This window comes from Cololabis saira, chromosome 15, assembly GCF_033807715.1.
Source record: "Cololabis saira isolate AMF1-May2022 chromosome 15, fColSai1.1, whole genome shotgun sequence".
Taxonomy (NCBI): Eukaryota; Metazoa; Chordata; class Actinopteri; order Beloniformes; family Belonidae; genus Cololabis; species Cololabis saira.
Genome location: NC_084601.1, coordinates 30,312,203 through 30,334,238, shown reverse-complemented (window position 1 = coordinate 30,334,238; position 22,036 = coordinate 30,312,203). Strand labels below are relative to the sequence as shown.

The following is a 22,036-nucleotide window of genomic DNA, read 5'->3' as shown; positions in this document are numbered from 1 at the left end:
ACGACTAGTCAAAATGCAGTTGTAGATATTATCTGCAATGTTAATTCTGGATAGTCAAACTTAGCCATTAAATGTTAAAACGGCTTGCCATACATGTACGACATATGTGAAATGTTTATAGCATTGTGCTCACATGTGCTGGACTTTGATCCGCTGATGTTATTTCTGTTGCTCTGCAGACAAAACCTTCTGGTTCTGGTATTCAGTGTTTTTTAACCTTTTAACCTTTCATTACATAAGACACACATTTTTTAAATTTTCAATGCAACAAACCTGAGAAAGGAGGAGAAATATTCCCTTTGTGATATAAGGTTCGTCTAGAAAATGTCCTGGAGAAATTAGCTGAGGATGTAAATCCAGCTGTCACTCATTTGTTGTGAATATGACCCTCAACCCAGCGACTGACTGGAGAGCAGTTGAGAGCTCGCTTTATTCTTTTATTCCAGCACCAACTGTCATGATTTTTTTTACTCCCCTCTGGGACTGTAGATATTTAGGGGGGTTCACTTATTTTCCTTTTTCCTTTCCTTTTCCTTTCCTTTTTTTTTTTACTGTGATACTACGACCGTTTGCTCAACCAAACTCAAAAATGCTCCTCCTGATTGTTTTAACTTAACTTTTTGCTCGGTTTTTCCTTAAAACTGCAGCCCATAATTTATGTAATCGGTTTAATTGTTTAATTAGGATCCCCATTAGCTACAGCATGACTGCAGATATTCTTCCTGGGGTCCGCCAACATTTTAAAATAATACAGTACTAAACATAACATAATAAAAGCAAACCAAATACATTTCCACTTCATAAAGAGAATATCAAATTAAAAATACCCTGCAAAAAAAAGCAGAGACATTCCACAAAATGAAGACAGCGAAATGAGAACAGAAAACAAAACAAAAACACGGCACAGTTAAGAGTTCATCTGAGACCGTCAAAAAGTCTGAAAAGCAGTCCACAATTTCATTTCATTTGTAGTCTAGAACTTCACAACTGATCTAATACAGAAAAAAGAAAGAAAAAAATACAACATCAGTCATAACCAAATATGTTTCAATTTCCAGCATGTCAGACAATCAGTCTCAACAAGCTGCTTGTTTAAGTCATCTCTATTTCAATGTTCTACAATTGGTACTTAAAATGATTCAAAAGATGTTGCTTAACTAATAACGAATGAATGTGTAAAACTATTTAATTTGCTAATTCTTTTCGCCGGACAAGAATTTTTAGGTTTTTTAAATACCTGACATGTTTCGTCAGAGGAGAAACAACACATCATCAGGAGGGTAAAACTAACTGAGGGCGAAAGGAATCATCAAAACATGTCAGGTATTTAAGAAACCTAAAAATTCTTGTCTGACAAAAAGAAGCAAATTAAATCGTAAAGCCGTGGACAAAATTATCTTTATTAAATCACTTTCAGCACAAATTGTAAAAAGGAAACTGAATAAAAACAGACAGGTGATGTTTGGAGCTTTTTACTGGTTAATCCTCCATCTCCTGTATCTGATTCCACCTACTGCTGTTTTCTCAGTGTTTAGTTAGTTTCTGTGCCAGTTTTTTTTTGTTTCATTTAAAGAGCATCGCAGACAGAAGCCTCGGCCCTCACTTCCTGCTGCGTGGTGTTAAATGGGAAGTTTTGCAGGTCTTTTGTTGCATGAGACCTAAAGAGGAAACGAGGTCTTCTTCTGCAGACGACGAGTTCAGTAGATCAGAGTTGGCCGCTTCAGCAGGTTGGGGGTTCGACGCTGGACGACCTCCTTCTGTGGACGAAATGCAGCTGCTGAAACTGGTGTTGATCATCCAACTGGGCTGTCGGTGTCAAGGTGAGGTTTGTTCCTCTGGTCCTTCCATCCTTCTGAACCTGCTCCTTCCCATCCGGGACCTCGGCCTCTGCTGGAGCCTCTGTTTATCACTTTATCAGCATTTTAAAAGCAATTCTAATTTCAATTACATTTTGAGATGTTTGCACAGGCCGATAACTCAAAGGTTGCAGGTTTAGATTTTCACCTGTGTTTTTTTGCGTATTTGCACGTGGTTAGGGGGGGTTTCCTCCAGGTCCTCCAGCCTCCTCCGGCCCTCAAACACGGATGTCTGGGTAATAAGTGACCTCAGGGGACCTAATGTGGCTCTGTGAAGGAACCGACCCGTCCGGGGTCCACCTTCAGCCTGAACCCCGCCAGAGGTGTCAAGTAACGAAGTACAAATACTTTGTTACCTTACTTAAGTATACATTTTGGTTATCTATACTTCACTGGAGTAATTATTTTTCAGATGACTTTTTACTTTTACTCCTTACATTTTCAGGCAATTATCTGTACTTTTTACTCCTTACATTTTAAAAAACAGCCTTGTTACTGTATTTCATTTCGGCCTTTAAATAAAACTATCCAGTTAAATTGCTCCATCCGGATAGAGTGAATTTGGTTGTGGTTGTTTCAGATGTTCTTGTCCAGTTTTGTTCTTACATCCGTTCCCTCAGATTCCTGCAACTAAACTTGGATGTACATTCCAATAAAGGTTAAGATAAATGATAACATGCCTCTGAAGTTTGACTTTTTGCACCATTACAATACTTATAGGCAACTAGTCATCATATCTCCTGCTCTCTGAAACACATGTTAATGCTCAATAGTACACATATATGGTTCTTTAATATATTTGCATTATACTAAGATGCATTCATTTTCAATGGCTTTTTTTCCCCTCACATTACTTTTACTTTTATACTTTAAGTAGTTTTGAAACCAGTACTTTTATACTTTTACTTGAGTAAAAAACTTGAGTTGATACTTCAACTTCTACAGGAGTATTTTTAAACTCTAGTATCTATACTTCTACCTGAGTAATGAATGTGAATACTTTTGACACCTCTGAACTCCGCTGGGACAAGTTCCAGTAAAATGTAAATGTACTTTATTTATATAGTCCTTTACAGCCACATCTAGGTGCGCCAAAGTGATTTACAGAATAAAACATACAGAAATACAACATACAATCATAAGACAGAGCAAAAAATAAATAGAATTAAAGCTGCAAGCAGCGATGAACGGGCCCTCGCGCGTGCAATTTTCACCAATAAAGGTCAAGGACTCAAGACGAAGTCTGATGACACCACCCGTGTCTTTATGTCAAAGCATTCAAAAGTTATGGCAGAAAGTAGGAACTATCAAATATGGACCAATCCGATGAAGGGGGGGCGCGCTTTTTGGCGTCTATCATCGCCACGGTAACGCTTTTGACTGAGAAAAGTGATGCGCGTCGTCGCAGGATCGAGACGCACATTTTGATGTATAACACCCCTGGGTGCAAGTTACGGTTCGGGACGCATTAACGGCCGAAGAAATGGCATAAATTGCGCCAAAATTACACGATTAATTCAAAATGGCCGACTTCCTGTTCGGTTTTGGCACCAAGAGACTTTTCTTTAAGTTGCGACATGATACAGGTGTGTACCGATTTTCGTGCATTTACGTCAAACCGTATTGTGGGGCTTGAGGCACAAAGTTTTCTAGGGGGCGCTGTTGAGCCATTAGGCCACGCCCATTAATGCAAACCATTAAATATCCAATTTTTCGCCAGGCCTGGCTTGGTGCAAAATTTGGTGACTTTTGGGGCACGTTTAGGCAAAAAGGCCCTCATTTTGTTGGAAGAAAAATAAGAAAAATTCCTACAGACACAATAGGGCCTTCGCACTGTCAGTGCTCGGGCCCTAATAAAAAAGAATAAAAGATTAAAAAGTGTCACCTCACTACTGGATATTAAAAGCCATTCTAAATAAATAGGTTTTAAGCCTTGATTTAAAAAGGCCCAGGTAAGAGATGGTGCGTAAGTTGCAGGGGAGCTTGTTCCAGATTGAAAAGGCTCGGTCACCCCAGCGCTTCTAAAATGGACAGGAAGCCAATGGAGTGAATAGAGGACCGGAGTAATGTGCTCACGTCTTTTAGTGTTAGTTAAAAGACTGGCAGCTGCTTTCTGCACTAGTTTTCTGCGGCTTGGCCAACATATAGAGCATTACAATAATCTGATCTCGAGCTGATTAGAGCGCGAACAGCTTCCTCCAGGTCGTGACGATTTAAAAAAGATTTCACTTTGGCTAGGAGGCGTAACTGATGAAAACTTGTCCTAACTACGTTATAAACTTGTTTGTCAAATTTTAAAAAACTATCAAAAATCACACCCAGATTTCTGACATAAGTACTGAAAGAAGAGGACAAGGCGCCAAAGCTGGTCATCACAGTTTCCCCAAACACAATGCTCTCTGTAGACGTCCAGGACCCTGATAAGAGGATGTAGATGACGGATGGATGTTACCAACCCTGTTATCATGGGGTTTGTTCTCTGTTCTGCAGGAATTATTATTATTATTCAAGATGTAACCTCTCTATGTTATTAGTATACCAACGGCAAGTTCTTCAGTGGCGTATTCTTTGTGTGTCTCATTTAAGGAAAATCTTACTAGCATTTTATCACTAAAAGAATTTTATCACTAAACAATGCTGTTGTTTTTTTCCCCTAGTTGCTGTTTTTAATTGTTTTATTCTCTTTTCTGCCATATCTTGACTTTTTATTCCTTTATCTTTTATGTTGATTTTATTATTTCTGTTTCCTTTTAATTATCAAACTGTAGCACTTTGAGATTTTCAGTAATGTAAAGTGCATTATAAATAAAATGTATTATTATTAGTATTACTATTTTCAAGTCAAACTAAAGAAATGCATTTTTTGTCCAAACTGTGAGTTCCTTTAAAGCCTCTTTAAAATAAATCCCTTTAAAAACCTGTGAAAAAAACTGGATAAAAAGATAATCAGCATAAAAGTGCATCAATCCATTTCAACATATTCCACTTGTGTTTGCTCATCTAACAGACAGTGGATACTTTCTTGGTAATACACAGAGCCGGATTAATGCAAAGGCAAACTAGGCATGTGCCTAGGGCCCGATTGACAGGGGGGGGCCCAGACAGAGGGACAAAAAAAAAATATATATATATATTTTTTTTTTTTTTTGTCTGCACACATATTAATGGTTGATAACAGGCCGGTAAAAACCTAAGGCATATATATATATGTGCATTATTACTATATTTAGTATACATACATATATATATACGCATACATACGGACAGGGCCGCCGCAAGGGATGTGCGAATCGTGCGACCGCACGGGGCCTCGTGCGCCACTGGGCCTCGCGCTATGGGCCGTTTTTTTTTCCCCAATTTTTTTTTTTTTTCGTTTTTTTTTCCTTTTTTCCCTTATAAATATCAACAGTCACGTTCCATTACAGACCTAAATATGTACTAGTCTGTGCATATCAATAAATATATGTGCAATGATGACGCGTGTCTGTTGTTCAATACAACTGATCAGACCAAGCGCAGACACAAGCTAGTCTGATCCAGACGGGTGGAGTTGGAACAAACTGTCACACAATGTCGAGAGAACGAGACAGATTCAGGAAATTTCCATCAGGGGATGAAAAAAGAAAAAAACGAAAGAAAATGAGTTTAAGAGTTTAATGCCTCTCTGAAAGGCCCGTTTGATAAATTTGTTACAAAAATCACCGATCCGACCGGGTCTCAAGCAGCCGTGGGGCCCCGCGTCGAGGCAAGCCCAGATGATGATGAGGCAGGGGAAGGTATCCAGTATTTTGCTAATTGGAGAGTTAAAATTGGGCATATAGACACCCGATCCGACCCGAAAAACCCCAAAAATTTTGCGAGGGGCCCCCCTAGCCATTTCACACAGGGCCTCACAAATCTCCCAGACGGCTCTGCATACGCATACACATACATACATATACACATACAGACATATATACTACAGCACACTTTGTCTTACTGCAAATTTTATTGGTCTTTGTAGATTTGACTTCTAATTTAACTATTCAATTTAATCAACACATTTAATTAAGATTTTCTGCAAAATGCTCACAATCGATAAGATAAGGATAATTTAATAGCATTTAATAGAGCGTTGTAATAACGTATAAATAATAAAAATCTAAAAATAGTCTGATAGACTGTTTAATATACAACACATGACTTATTTTGGAATACAAAGAACCAACTTGACTATGACTATGCTATGTAAAATGTGAATTAAGTTTTATTACCGGTAGTAAGTTTAAGATTTCATAAATAAACATCGATGGAGGGGGGCCCAAAAATCACAGTCTGCCTAGTGTAGTCCATTTATTTAATCCGGCTCTGGTAATACATAATAAGAGTATGAACATTGATGAATACACAATTACACAATACACAAGCACCGTAATGATGATTTTAATATGCTGTCTTTTGTTTTTTTTTTGTTGCATATTTCACAACCAGGTATCACTTGGTCTGGGCGGTTGACGCCTCAAAGGTCCTGTGGTGCGTGTTTGATGTGGTGTTCGCTTACGGCCTAAAGTGTTTCAGTGAAAGTTAAACGTGTTTGACCATCTTTTATTTCAGATGTGCAGATTCCCCAGAATCAGACTGACCCGTCTCCCGTTGCCGTGACTACGGGGGGAAATGATACGGCCCAACCAGAGGAGTTCAGCAGTGAGTCTTTCCACACGTTTGAACAGGGGCAAACGCCCCGAACAGCTACGAGTCTCACTGCTACAGGATGTGGGGTGACCCGCTTACGAAGAGCATCCTGGTGAATTCTGCAGCTGCAAATCAAACTGAAATAGAAATGCAACCCCCTGCAACCACGCAGGCTCTGCTGCGCTCTGCAAGCAAGACCTTTCACTGGCACATCCTCCACAGCCTCAGAAACAGCCCAACTCAAAGTTCATTCTCCAGATTATAGCTGTATTCAGTTAAACTAACAGCTAACAATAAAACATCACCATAAAAGAACATTCTGGACCTGAATCAACCTTATGTCAGTTATTAAATGATAAGAAGTGTAAACTTTTGCTTGGGAGGACAATTATGTGAAGGCAAGGCAAGTTTATTTGTATAGCACAATTAAACAGTAAATAACAAATAAAAGGAAATAAAATGATAAGAAAAGAGGTAAAATAATAAAAAAGCACAAGTTGTTAAAAAGCAAGGGCAGAGTACAGCAGGTACACATCTCATTCTTACAATGGCAAGAATTACTTTTCTATACGGTCAAAACGTACAAAGACCGGGTCAAATACAGTATTATAAAAGTAATCTGTAACAATTCGTACGGTGAATTAAACCAATTTGACAATTCTATGCCACAATGCCTGTTTCCAGGTCTCATTTCAACTGACAAGAATTACCGGTACGTTTCTATATGTGAAGTGAGTCACTTTTAAGTTGCTGTAAAATAAGAATCTATGTTGGCACAGAAACTGCTTTACCAAAATAAACTGCTCTAAACGAACATGTTCCATGTCACAGAAAGTGTAGGTAAAGTGAGTTTTGTACAGGTATCTCTACAGGAGCCCGATTCTTGCAACTCGACTGCCACATGTTGTGAAAACGACTAATAGAAGAGTTCATGGCCTCCGCTTTGTCACAAACATTTAAAAACAGGTTTAGTTGAATGTAAACAAGGCCCAAAGCAGAGCCCTGCGGAACCCCACCGTCTCCAAACGGTACCAGGAACACTTTATTAGTTATACCTAATAAAGTGTGTGTGTGTGTGTGTGTGTGTGTGTGTGTGTGTGTGTGTGTGTGTGTGTGTGTGTGTGTGTGTGTGTGTGTGTGTGTGTGTGTGTGTGTGTGTGTGTGTGTGTGTGTGTGTGTGTGTGTGCGTGTGTGTGCGTGTGTGCGTGTAGTGCATTTTAGTTTCATCAAAAACTTCTTGTCCAAATCCTAGGAAATAAATAAAAGTTAAAAACTTCTACTTTAGAGAAATTTTAAATGTTTTCTTTTTTCTACTGCTGCTGATTACACATTTGAAAGATAAATTTAGACAAATATATTTAACTGCATGTATACGGAAGAGTATTAGGGCCAGGCAGGAGAAAAATAAAAATAATAATTTAGAGGAGGAAGATTTTTTTTTTCACTTCGAGAAAAAAGTCGAAATGTATTTGAACTTTTTCTCGAAATTTGATCTTTATTCTCGAAATTTCGAATTTATTCACGAAATTTCGACTTCATTCACGAAATTGTATTTCAACATTAATCTCGACATTTCGACTTTTTTCTTGACATTTCTACTTTTTTCTCGAAGTGCACAATAAAGAAAAATCTTCCCCCTCTCAAATATTTTTTCTCCTGCATGGCCCTGATACTCTTCTGTACAGGATTCTGTAGGATTCAGAATAGGATTTAACGAAAGACAAAATTAAATTCTTTTTTTTTAAACACTATATTTATTGACATTTTTTTCAATTATAACAATAATACAGTTATATCTGTTAATAAAATGTACAATAAAATAGAAAAAACAAAGAAAAAACACACAAGCAAAGCAGACATAAAGATACAGAGACAAAAACAACAACAACATAAAAAAACATTACACACAAAACTAAAAAAAAACAAAAAACAGAATCCTCCCTATATTATCATTCAACAGAATCATCCAGTACAGGTCCCAATGGATTACTCTTCATAAAACGCATGAACTGTCCCCAGATTTCCCAAAAGTCTGCAGATTTCCCTTTCATGACATATGTCAATTTCTCTAATGCAAGACAATTTGAGAGTTCTTTGTACCATTGCTTTATGTCCGGTTGGTCTGGGTTCTTCCAAAACAACGCTATTGTATGTTTAGCCGGGAGAAGAGAGTAAGTTATCATACTCTTCTTTTTACTGTTTATTTTGAAGTTATTAGGAAATATACCCAAGATACACAATTGTGGTCAAATAGGAATATCTTCTGAGATAATCTGGGATAATATACCAAGTACTTCTTTCCAAATTAAATTATTTTATGAAACAAGATAAGAGCTTTTCCCGTGAATCATGCTGCTGCTTGCTCCTGCGTTCCCGACCCCAGGTGACCCCCATGTCCTCGTCCTCGGGGCCACATGTTCCTGGACTCTCAGGATGCCTGGAAACAGAAGCGGTGATCCGGTGGCTCTCCCGTCCCATCACACCGATCAGCTGGCTGAACGGATCTGTCAGGACCTCGGCTGTGGCAGCGTTTTCCAGGTGAACTCCAGCAGCGCGCATCCTGGTACCGGCTGCTTCCACCGCTGCTCCTACCAGGACCAGCGTCTCCTCAACTGCTCAGAGACCGAGGGAGTGAACTGCTCCGTGATCGACAAGGTCGTCTGTGGTAAGACCTTTTCATTAAACTTTGTTTCATTAAAAGTTTGGACCAAAAACTCTGAAAACAGAAATAGTACCAGGACTGAGTGAGGACTAGACTTGTAGTTCTCCAGACCGGTCTTGGTCTCAAGACCAATTTTTTGTGAACTTGGTCTTGTCTCAGACTCGGATAACTGAGATGCCGTTGCACCAAGGTGACAGAATCTGGTATCAGCAGTTCTTCCTCTTGTTAATGTACAGTTTTGTAAACTATTTGTATTTTGCATTTGATTTAATGTTTTGGTGCATCTGCATGTGTTTGTATTTAATTACAGTTTTGTGTTTATAACGGCCTTGTTTGAATAAATATATGAATAATATTTGCATATCATTGTGATTGATTAGGCATCGGGTCCATTTCAGTGATGCTGATATACAGTGTAATCTGATTACTATAATGGTAAATAATGTCATTTCAATCTTGAATATTTAAAATTCAGGTTTCATCTCCAAATTAAGTCCAATTTAAAGGGGACCTATTCTGAAAACCAGGTTTTTTCTTGCTTTAACATATATAAAGTGGTCTCCCCTCAGCCTGCCAACTCAGAGAAGGAGGAAAGCAACCAAATTCTGCAGTGTCTGTACAGCCGCCCGGATGAGCCGTCCAGTGTCATGTGGATCTACGAGCCGTTCAGATTCTGCGCCCGTCATTACGTAACAACGGGAGCGATGCGTGAAACCACGCCCATAACTAACTCCGCCATTTTTTCGTAGCGGTGTATCGCGTCAATCAGGCAGCCAATCAGCACAGAGCCTCATTATCATAGCCCCGCCCACTCAGAATCCTGCATAGATAATGAGGTTAGAGACTGGGATGCTAAAGACATGGTTTAGAGGCTGAATTTCTAATTTATTTAGCAAAAACAATCAAAGGCTTGTTTTTAAGACATTCAAGACCTGTTTTAAATAGGTATTAGATGCCATAATAGGTCCCCTTTAAATCAGTAACATTTACTATTCATTCCTTTTCTGAGGTGGAGGGGGGTGTTGGAGGCTGGTTATTCTGGTAGATACTTTAGGACTAGTTAGTATTCATGTCAATCCTTAAAAGCACTGGAGTCAATCCTCCAATAGTGTAGAAATAGCGGTAGTGCAGTCGCCACACATATCTGCTCTCAGCTGATGGATGAAAACATTTATAGTGAGTTCAACATCATCATCCACTTCTCTGTGTTATTGTGCTGCAGTTGAATACAACCTCATATGGAAACTAGCTGAACCAGGATGGAGCTGATGTTCTACAATCACACAGGATCAGGAAATAACTAGGTTTGTTTCTGGTCTCGGTCTTGAGCTGAACTAGTCTTGGTCTTGATACTCTCTGGTCTTGGTCTCGGTCTCAGTTTAGGTGGTCTGGACTACAAGTCTATGCTGTACGTTGTTATGAGTGTTGGAGGTTGGATTGTCAGGTTGGTGCAGGTGAAGTTTCTGTCTTTTGAGTGGGAATGACAACTTTAGGGGGGGTTGTAGTTGAAAAATCCCACTTAGAACTTGGGAAAAAAAGGAAAATGTTGAGTTGTGCCACAATCTTTCAGGATAACATGGTTCATGCAGTCAAGTGTTAAATGCTATTTTAGGACAGTTTAGTGTGAGAGGTCTTGCAGTCCCAAAGAGATGAAAACCACTAAAGCTACATGGGAAATAAAGAGAAGATTTTCCCATCTTCTGCAGAACGACACAAATAAATAAAATAAACGTCTTGAAAGACACAGAAAATGTCTGAGAAGGAAAGGTACCAAAAACAGAAGGAAAAGAACCCACCAGAGTGACACAAAATTACAACCACAAAATGTCAAACAAGCTGCAGAGACATTTCAGAAATGGAGCAGAAAACCACTGAAAGTGACGACGATCACGAAAAGTTACGAGAGACCCACTTATGTAGAAGTGTAGTTTTCTGAATTAGGACTGGGGATCAATCAAAATGTCAAGAATCAATTTTTATTCCGATTCTTAAGATTCAGAATCGATTATCAGGATTTGAATCGATTTGGTATTGATTGGGTTAGTGTTGTTAAAACTGTTTTTTATGCTGTTGCATGAATTATATGACTGTAGTTATGCAACATACTAATACTAGTATTATATTGAGATTTAACAGCAAGTATTGGCAGCTAATGATGCTGTAAGGACCAATCACCTCCCAGAATGCTGATAGAACTGCTTTCAGAAACATCGTAGGTCAGAATTACCAAACAGATCCAGGGCAGCAAACAGAGACGTATGAAATCGGTTTTATCTTCAGATAAAACTAGTTTGTTGAGGAAAAAATATTAACTCTTATTTGTAGCTGCAGAGGAAAAAAATAATCTCACGAGGAAAACAAAAATATTGCTCACGCCTCGGAGCCTCTTCAACATAATATAGCAGTCAAAAAAAAAGAAAAAAAAAAAGTAAGAGTAATACAAAACATGTACTGTATGTTGTACTATTATACAAATTTATTGAAACACATGGCGAGTCAAACATTTACCAAAGCAGCTGCCAGACACTCCTAAACAAGGTAGCCTAAGACGAGGGTTGTGCAGAACTGCGGCAGTAAATCCTCGTCGGAGCTCCACTCTTTAGAAGGGATTTCATATGGATCCAAACCAGTAATAATCATTATTTTCTCCATTTACTGTTCCCTGGCTTTCTTGTTTAAGGTATCCCGATAAATTCCAGTTCCTTTCCGGCATTTTAACATGTTTTTTTTTTGCGTTCCGGTTGTTCACTTGGTGCTACTACACTGCTGTTTGTTTACACTCACAATGCTGCCGAAATGGCAACCGCGTCCCAGAATGCACCTTGGCGACCAAGCCCTATAGGAGAATCGATTTAGAATCAGAAAATCGATTTGACTACTCACTATTATCATTTTATTCATGATTTAAAACCATTGTCGTTTGGCCCTCAGGTCACCAGCTGGTGCGTCTGGCCGGGGGCCTGGACCGCTGCGCCGGGCGGGTGGAGCTGTGGGCCGACGGCCGCTGGGGGACGGTGTGTGACGACCAGTGGGACCTGAGGGACGCCCACGTGGTCTGCGCCCAGCTGGGCTGCGGCTACGCCCTGGAGGTGACGGGGCAGGGCGGCTCCTTCCCCCCGGGCCGGGGGCCCGTCCTCCTGGACGAGGTCAGCTGCAACGGCACCGAGGGAAACCTCTGGGCCTGTCCGGCAGAACCGGGCGAGTCCGACTGTGGACACAAGGAGGACGCTGGCGTCGTCTGCTCAGGTAAAAATAAATAAATACTATTAAAAACCAAAAAGGAGATTTGAATATCAAGTTTTATCAAGTTTGTTTCGAGTTCCCGTCTGTGTTTCTGCAGATTTGAACGATTGGGATGATGAAAATGTGATGGAGGCAGAAAAAGGGGAAAATAAAGTGTTGATTTTTCTTTATTATGAGTTTATTAGGGTCCCCATTAGCTGATGCAGTACATCAGCTACTCTTCCTGGGGTCCACACATAAGAAACAGACATAACAAATTATTAACAGATTTATAGATTAACAAAACTTCAGCACCATCTTCTAACTTCAACCTCAACTTCCCGATGTTCTGAGATGGTTTCAGAGACATAGATTTGGATATCTCCAACCAATCTCCTCAGTTTCTCCAATAACTGGCCCGTTCAAGTTCCCGTTCGTGCAAATTTGAAAGTTTGGGATGAAGGAAATGTGATGGAGGCAGCAAAAGAGGAAAAACAGTGTCAATCTTTCTTTATTAATAGATTTATAGATTAACAAAACTTTAAAGTATTTCCTGCGTTTTGTGGCTGAAGGGAATCGTCTTTTTTTTAATCATATTCTTTAAAGATACCAGTTGGATTAGGATGAGTAACATCCTGGACTTCACCACCATCTTCCAACTATAATGGAAAAGAAGTTGAACCTCAACTTCCTGATTTTCTGAGATGGTTTCAGAGACATAGATTTGGATATTCTCCTCTCGTGAATAAAGTCGAAATGTCGAGAATAATGTGGAAATACAATTTCAAGAATAAAGTGGAAATTTCGTGAATAAAGTCGAAATTTCGCAAATAAAGTTGAAATACAATTTCGTGAATAAAGTCGAAATGTCTCCTCTGGCCCATCAAATCCAGTTAGGAGAGCGAATGACAGCTCTGCAGCAGCAGCTGTAACTAACTAACTAACTAACTAACTAACTAACTAACTTACATCCTTGGAGTGTAACGTTAAGGGTACGTTTCTGAAGTTATGCAACTGCATATGTGTGATATTTCAAATCAATATCGTAAGGCCAATTCTCAACATTTCAATTTTATTCACGAAATTTTGACTTTTTTCTCAACATTTCAACTTTTTTCTCGGAATTGTACTTGAACAAGTGCATAATGAAAAAAAAATCTTCCTCCTCTAAAATATTATTTGTATTTTTCTCCTGCCTGGCCCTAATACTCTCTTTGGTCTGTTGCGTGACCCTCTTGTCCTCCATCTTGTCGTCCCCGTGTGCAGAGATGAGGGCCCTGCGTCTCACCGGAGGACTGGACCGCTGCTCTGGGAAGGTGGAGATCCACCGCAACGGCAGCTGGGGGTCAGTGTGCGACAACGCCTGGTCCGAGGACCTGGCCTCGGCCGTGTGCAGCATGCTGGGCTGCAGCGACAGGTCGCAGAACTCCTCCAGGATCATCCCCGCCTCAGCCCACCGCAATGGCACGCCCTGGTACTTCTACGACTGTCCGACGGACACCCGCAGCCTGTGGCGCTGCCCCGAGTACGTCAACAACCACTTCCTGTGCGAAAGCCCTCATCCCTCTGGGGTCATCTGTAACGGTGAGTCTGTTCACATTGTTTGTCTTCCAGTTTTGTTTTTTGTAAAGGGAGGTTAAGAGATTTCTGGAGTGATGTAACATTAGGGCTGGGGATCGATTGAAATGTCAAGAATCGATTCGATTCCGATTCTTAAGATTTAGAATCGATTATCACGCTTTGATTCGATTCTGATATTGATTTGGGTTAGTGTTATTAAAACTGTTTTTTGAGCTGTTGCATGAATTATATGACTATAGTTATGCAACATATTAATACTAGTATTATATTGAGATTCAACAGCAAGTATTGGCAGCTAATGATGCTGTAAGGACCAATCACCTCCCAGAATCAGCTCACAGAAACATCATGTGGGTCAGAATTATCAAACAGATCCAGGGCAGCAAACAGAGACGTATGAAATCAGTTTCATTTTTTCCCATTTATGAGAATTTGGTTTTTAGCATTTTATGCAAATGTAACCCCAAGACAGTATAATAAAGCAAAGGAATATAGACAATTTATGCAATTATAACTGAAAACTTTAATGTTTTCATACCTTTAAACATATTTAAAGGCAAAAACATGGCACCAGTTATTCTCGTGTCCAACAAAACATCCTTTTTTGGGCATAAACAAAAAAATACCAAAAGTTGTAATGTAATGATGAAATAAAATTGATCTTAAGACACCTCAGAAAATTAGAATATTATGATAAAGTTCTTTATTTTCTGTAATGCAATTAAAAAAACAAAAATGTCATACATTCTGGATTCATTACAAATCAACTGAAATATTGCAAGCCTTTTATTATTTTAATATTGCTGATTATGGTTTACAGTTTAAGATTAAGATTCCCAGAATATTCTAATTTTTTGAGATAGGATATTTGAGTTATATTGAGGTATTACATGCCAACTGATGAGCACCAACTCTTTGCTGGTCTAGAGGAAAGAACCGCTTACGTAAGCGGAGGGGGTGGAGTTATTAAGACCAACAGCAACAGCAAGACTGGGAGACGGAGACATTTTCAAATAAGAATGAATCTGGATGCAGCAAAGCATCATGGGAGGAGGAGGAGACAACCTGTGTTTTAGAGATGTGTCCACGGAGGAGCTACGTGGACCAAGTCCTATTGGAGCAGATACCTTGTTGTTGCTGCAACTTTCACACAAACGCAGAGACGTAACTGACGTTTGCAGCGACGTAATGACGTGGCTCCCCTTAGCACCCTAGCTGTGGAAAAACAAACCGGTTCTCAACTTGTAACCAAAGGCGCTCCATGAGAACTTTTGCATTTCCATTAACTATTTTTTGTGATATTTTCCTGCCAACCGGCTCAAACAGAACCAGATCCGGTGACATTCATTTTCTCTATCTGACTCTATCTTACTTGGGGTGTATTTGCAAAATATTGACAAACACTTTGAGGGGTGCAGAGATTTTGAGGGATTCTTTGTTTCTGCTCAAACAAAATAGTATAAAATATTCTTTAATGTTTTATATATACATATTTATATATTTGAGGAGCCTTATGTGAAGTGTTCATGAGGTTCCTGCTTCAGTTCTTCTCTGCACTCGTCTGCAGGTTCCCTCGGACTTCCTGCAGCCGCCGCAGCTGCAACGAACTCGCCGGCTGACCTGACGACTGGTAAACTGAACTCAAATAATATTCATGAATGTTGCTTAAAACCTCATCGATGTGTCTGTGAAGCATAAAGAAGCAGAAGCAGTTTTCTCTCTTCATCCCAGAAACTCTCCCAACGGTTCCCGGTGGTCGGCAGGACTTCCCCTCTCCAGAGCTCATCAGCACCATCGCTCTGGCACTGCTGCTGCTCGTGTTCCTGGTCGTCAACACCGTGCTCTGCTGCCTCTACAGGCGACGACACGGTCAGTCCTCGCCTCCTCTGCAGCTGCTGGAGTCTAATTGACCTGAAAGATTCGGCCCGTTTTACCAATTACATCTCAACAGTTATGTCTTTGATGGCTTCGACTTCTGTCACATTCCGACAACCTATTTTAGGTTCAGTGTAGGTGAAGGTGTAAAAGTTCTTTCTGGGTATCGTATCAGTCATTTCCTGTTATTGTGTGTTTTCACACAACCCTTCACCTAAAAATGCAGATACAAATATAACTCATCAAAAACATCTTTCACTGCTATGCTGATGACACGCACATTTAAAAGCCATTAAAACACAACGACTCCCATTCTTTTAAAAGTTTATTCGACCGTCTGGAGGACATCAAAGCCTGAATGGCTTTAAACTTTTTAAGTTTTAATGAAAATAAAACTGAGGTCCTAGTTTTTCGTCCCCGTGCTGCCGGTGACTCAAATGTAGATCCAGGACTCCTAACTGGCTGTTTCTTAAAACAAATTTTTACTCACTAGCATTTGACTCACCATGATTGTTTTATTTTATTTATGTGTTTTATTGTTTATGTTGTCCTGTTTTGTTTTTATTTTCCTTTCGCTTGTCCAGCACTTTGGTCAACTGTTGTTGCTTTTACAGTGCTTTATAGATAAACTTGAACTTGAACTCACTTCTTCAAAAAAACAGCAACATCAACCCTCATCTTTAGCGTTGTTGTTCTCTGGGCATCATACTGCCAGACCAAAGCTCTTGACATCTGAGCAGATGACGGTGTTGTTGCATGGGTGTGGTTGTGTGGGCTCGACACCTAACCCTGCGGGACTCCGGTGCTGCCGAGTGGATGAACTCTGACTCATCTGAACTGTCTGATGCCCAGTATGACACATTGGTGCACATTTACTGTGTATTTACAGCTGTATCTCACTTCACTTCCCAATTATAGATTACAATAACTGCTTTTGTATATATAAAAGGTTATTTTTAACCCAGAAAGCACTGGATTTTAAATCCTCTTTTTAGCTCGTATGGGTCATGTTCTTGGGACTCCTTCACACACGATTACAAATAAGAATCTTATGATTCAGTTGACATTAAAGTAATTTAGTTTGTCATTTTTTACTATTTCATGTCCAACATTGTTTTTGAAGAAATATATTCATAAAAGTTTTGTTTGATTCAATTCAGTCCATTATATTATATAATTTTTTTATTATATTGTATCATTTTACATTATTTTTATATTATATTATATAATCTTTTTAATTATATTATAATATGATATATTATATGATTATATAATATATTATTATATATATAGTATAGAATATTATATTATCATTTTATATTATTTCTATATTATAATATATTATATTATCATATTATTATGATATTATTATATAATATATTATAATATATTCTATTGTATTGTATTGTATTATATCATATCCTTTTTATATTGTATTATATTACATTATTTTAATATATTATATTATATATTTTATTATAATATATTATTATATAATGTATTATATTATTATAATATATTAGTGTTTCAGTTCTTTAGTCTTTTAATAGTTTGATTAGGAAAAATATGAACAACAAATTAAAAAAATACAAAATAGAAACAAAAAGGTTAGTAGTTTATTTAGTCACTTCAAAGATTTTTTTAGTGCAATAAAAATATAATAATGTGACAATATGATAAAATATGGTAATAATTCATCCTTTATTATTTTGGATTTCTATGCCTCCAAACCTCCAGCAGAGACCAGATGTATTACAGATGTTAACGATAATAATCCTCCCGTTTCTTTCTGTGCAGCTTTCCTGCTCCAGCAGGCGAAGAGCAACTCACGGTCTCCAAACGAAGCTCCTCAGAACCAGTACAGAGACGCCGTCAACCTGGTCAAGGTCACGGCCAACCAGACGGAGGGTCAGTGCTCCAGACGCCTGCTAACGACACCCAGCCCCTCCCATACTAATCACTTCTGCTTTTCTTCCGTAACACCTTTTACGCAGTGATGAATGTTTCAGTTGTACCTCACATCCGAGTCCATCTCACTCTCTGTGTTTGTCTCAAAAAGCCCCCCCCAACCCCAGGTATCTGTGGACGCAGCTTAGTAGTGCTGACAGCACGTCAGTAGATACAGACTATGAGCAGTATGACCCAAGCAATGACCCGTCTGTCACTTTATCCACCTTTCGGAGTGAGCGACCTTCTTTTTTTTCCCTCTGCATTTGTTTTGTAGTCTTTACTTCATGTGAATTTCTGCAGTCTGCGGTGGAAGCTGCAGCTTGTGCAGATCACTGCAAGTCTGCACTGAATATCTGCAGGATGTTCTGCAATTAAACTCTGGTTTCATCTCTGTTTGCAGACTCTCAGCGCTACAGAGGCGACGTGAGCCCTCTGGGGCTCGGCGTCCTCCCCGAGGAAGGTGAGTCACGTTACATCTGAGAAAACTGAGATAAAACAGGGTTTTACCCAGCAACGAAGTCATAAAACCAGCACACACAACCTCCTGCTGGCAGCAAATGATCAGAAACACCATCCCATCCCTTCAACAGGCAGATTTAACAGCATCAGTCTTTATTTTAACCCCAAATCCTTCATCACACTCGACTCTGCGCTTGTACGTCCAGGACCGTTCACCTCAACACTATTCATGGTTTATTTATAGGTTTGATCCAAAACTATTTATACTTACTTACTGATTATTTTTTAGCTCCACAGGTCCAGTTAAATAACTTCTACAGATCAAACCGATGTAGTTTGAAGCTTTATTTTCTCAGTTTTTTTTTATTTTTATTTATTACTTATCTTGCACTTTATATTATTTATTTATTTTACTTATCTTACACTTTATATGTATTTATGTATTTATTTATTTTTTTTTACTTATCTTGCACTTTACATATATATATATATATATATAATGTTTTTTTACTTATCTTGCACTTTATCTTTCATTTATCTTTTTACTTATCTTGCACTTTATATATATATATATATATATATATATATATATATATATATATATATATATATATATATATATATATATATATATATATATATATATATATTTCTTTTTTAACTTGCACTTTATTTATTTATTTATTTATTTATTTTATAAATTGTTTTTACTTATCCTGCACTTTATATTTATTTTTTTTTTTACTTATATTGCACTTTATATTTATTTATTTGTATATATTTTCACTTATCTTGCACTTTATTTATTTATTTTTTACTTATCTTGCACTTTATATTTATTTATTTATTTTTTTTTTTTACTTGCACTTTATATTTATTTATTTTTATGCATTTTTACTTAATTTTCATTTTATATAAGGACCAGCACCTGCAATGAAGCACCTGTAATTTCGTCAACTCAACAACAACAAGGAATCTTGAATTTTCACCAGACACCATTAAAATTAGAGAAGAAGTTAAATACCGACTCAGACTTTTATGCTGGTTCCTGCCGCTTTAAAACACGTGAAATAAAATAAAAAACAGCGCAAGGACGTATAGTGACCTACAACCCACAAGTCCACACTCATGCCTCCAGACTGATCATGTGACCCGGAGCCGAGTGAACCCTTGATGAACCCTCACCGTGGTGGAACCTCTCGTCGTTTTAACCACTGTAGTAAAGATTACTATTTCCTTTTGACACTTCTGTTCTTCACCTTTCCTCTCCTTTCCTCATGATTATATCACAGTGGCAGTGCTGATTCACAACCCATGTGTGTTTGCCCCCTCTCCTTTTTTGTTTGTTGTGCTATTTATTGCATCTGGAGAAAAACTCTTGTTGAAAAGTAAAGTTCCATGGCTAATGCATTCTGACCGATGCCCATGACAATAGTAAATGTTGATTCTGAACCTCCTCCTTCTTAACAACCACGTTTTAGTTTAAATTGATACAACCTTACAATATTTTTAACTTCCTTTAAAAACACCTCAAGTTTGAGCCCATGGATGCTTTACACTGAAAACCAGAGAGTCTGTGTTGAAGCCTCGTCAACATTTATTAGTCATCATTGTCTTTGTGTTCTGAGTTTGTGTCATTTGTCTGTAATGATTTTGAACCTTCCAGCCCCCAGACCTCCAGGTCACATGACGGGGGGGTTCGGGTCCTACAACGGCGGCCTGGCGGACCCTCAGAGCGCCCGAGCTTCAAAGATCACGGAGGACTCGTTTGACTCGTCCAGCACGTCGTCCGGGGAAAACTACGAGAACGTGAACCCCACCTACTCCTCCGTCCCCCTGGGTGAGTCTGTTCAGGGTTCATGTAACCGTCTGACGACCACGGCAGGAGTTGTGGGGTTGACGCGGTTTTAAACTCGGTTTGTGCTTGTGTCCGAACCTCAGATGATGACGACTACTCGCCCGTGAGCCCCGAATGAAAGCCGTCGCCTGAGGGGACGGCGAAGGGGACGCCAGCGGTTTGTGACCCGCTGAGGAGGCCTCGCCAGGTCCAGACTCCCCCTCGGGGGGGTAGAAGAAGAGAAGAAGAGAGGAAACAAAGCTCAATATCAAACTATAATTTAATCGTGGATTCATGGAGACATCAGCCCCAGAACTCACCGCTGACGTGAACTTCACCACATCATCATGTCGTGGGACCAGAGGAGGTTAAATCCACCAGGGAGGCCCGTTTGAGTCGGTACAGTTTGTACCGGGAGACTTTCAGCGTGATGCGAGACGGACTTTGGCGCCGGAAGAGTATTAGGGCCAGGAAGGAGAAAAAATATAAAAAATAAATGATTTTTTTTAATTATGCACTTCGAGTAAAAGTCAAAATGTTGAGGAAAAAAGTCGAAATGTCGAGATTAATATTGAAGTACAATTTCGAGAAAAAAGTTGAAATGTCGAGAAAAAAGTCGAAATGTCGAGAATAATGTTGAAGTACAATTTCTAGAAAAAAGTCGAAATGTTGAGAAAAAGGCAAAAATTAGACTAAATTCTTGAAATTGTACTTCAACATTAATCTTGACATTTCGACTTTTTTCTCGACATTTCAACTTTTTTCTCGAAGTGCACAATAAAAAAAAATCTTCCCCTCTCAAATATTTTTTCTCCTGCATGGCCCTAATACTCTTCTGTACAGGAACAGCTCTGAACCTGCTGATGGAAATGCTGAACTGAACCGAACCATGCTGTTGGTTTGGACCAGAAACTGGATCCACCGGTTGATAATCACCGCCAGCGAGCAGCAGACCAGCTAACGTCACGCTGTGAAGGACTGAGGGAAGTTTTGCAGCCGCTGGTCCAGATTCACCAAACTGTGCTGATTTACATTAAGTTCTGATCTTCCTCTGAAAGAACCTGCACTGATGCTCTTGATCAGTCTGGAAGGTGCATGTTGCTTCGTTCTGTCCGTTCTGCTTCTGTCTTCTGCAGAATAAACATGAAAAGAAAAGTTTGTTTCTCTCTCAATATTAATCTGGGTTTTTTTTACAACAAAAGCTCAACCAGCTCGTTTCTGTGAAGCAGTGAGGTGAGAGTGGAGAGCTACTTTCACACAGTGGTACATAGATGCTGTGGGACCCCCCAAATATGCCTCCACTCTCCAGATTTCCTGTAGGTTTGCGAGCTCAGCAGCACGGCTCTTGGACTGCGTGGTTTGCAGCCATCCTCCACAACGCCTTGCAGTAACACAAATACTCTCAGATCTAAATCAAATCAAACTTTATTTAAAGCACTTTTCATACAGCAGTAATGTAAAGTGCTTTACATAATAAAATCAACTTTTAATATAAAAAAACTCACACACTCATGGTCCCCGGCTGACCTGACGACTGGTAAACTGAACTCATGACGCCCCGTTACGCCCGGTTATGCCCCATTACGCCCAGTTAGCCACCGTTACGCCCGGTTATGCCCCGTTACACCTCGTTAGCACCCGTTACGCCCGGTTATGCCCCTATTACGACAATTTACGTTTTAGCTCGGCTGACTTAGCCAGTGGTTCCCCCTTTGGTTTCTATTGTTTCAAAATAACATATAAACACAATTTACGATTATTTCCACCCATGCACTTTAGCAGTACGTTTATAACTTTGTTGCCTATTAATTATTCAACTTATCTTTCTTAGCTTGGCGGTTAAGTTGTACTTGCTTTGATTTGACAGCTGAAGCTCTTTTATGTTCAGCTGCTAGCTGACTGCTCGCGATTTACTGCGATGCT

General features: G+C 39.2%; 1 protein-coding gene across 1 annotated transcript; it reads left to right on the top strand.

The window, feature by feature from the left end:
- Positions 1–1,699: 1,699 nt before the first annotated feature.
- On the top strand, positions 1,700–20,356 carry LOC133460651 (T-cell differentiation antigen CD6-like). Its single transcript, XM_061741337.1, has 12 exons — positions 1,700–1,820; positions 6,450–6,539; positions 8,911–9,192; positions 12,121–12,435; positions 13,678–13,995; positions 15,560–15,622; positions 15,724–15,861; positions 17,665–17,775; positions 17,927–18,049; positions 18,218–18,277; positions 19,943–20,116; positions 20,218–20,356. Exons 1-12 carry the CDS (start codon positions 1,769–1,771, stop codon positions 20,250–20,252), a joined length of 1,761 nt encoding a protein of 586 aa, XP_061597321.1. The 5' UTR covers positions 1,700–1,768; the 3' UTR covers positions 20,253–20,356.
- The last annotated feature ends 1,680 nt before the right edge of the window (positions 20,357–22,036 follow it).

Excerpts from the sequence above, each read along its gene's own strand:
- LOC133460651 (XM_061741337.1), top strand. The coding sequence starts at position 1,769 with ATGCAGCTGCTGAAACTGGTGTTGATCATCCAACTGGGCTGTCGGTGT. Across the intron at positions 9,193-12,120 it reads GATCGACAAGGTCGTCTGTG|GTCACCAGCTGGTGCGTCTG; the intron begins GTAAGACCTTTT and ends TTTGGCCCTCAG. Across the intron at positions 13,996-15,559 it reads CTCTGGGGTCATCTGTAACG|GTTCCCTCGGACTTCCTGCA; the intron begins GTGAGTCTGTTC and ends ACTCGTCTGCAG.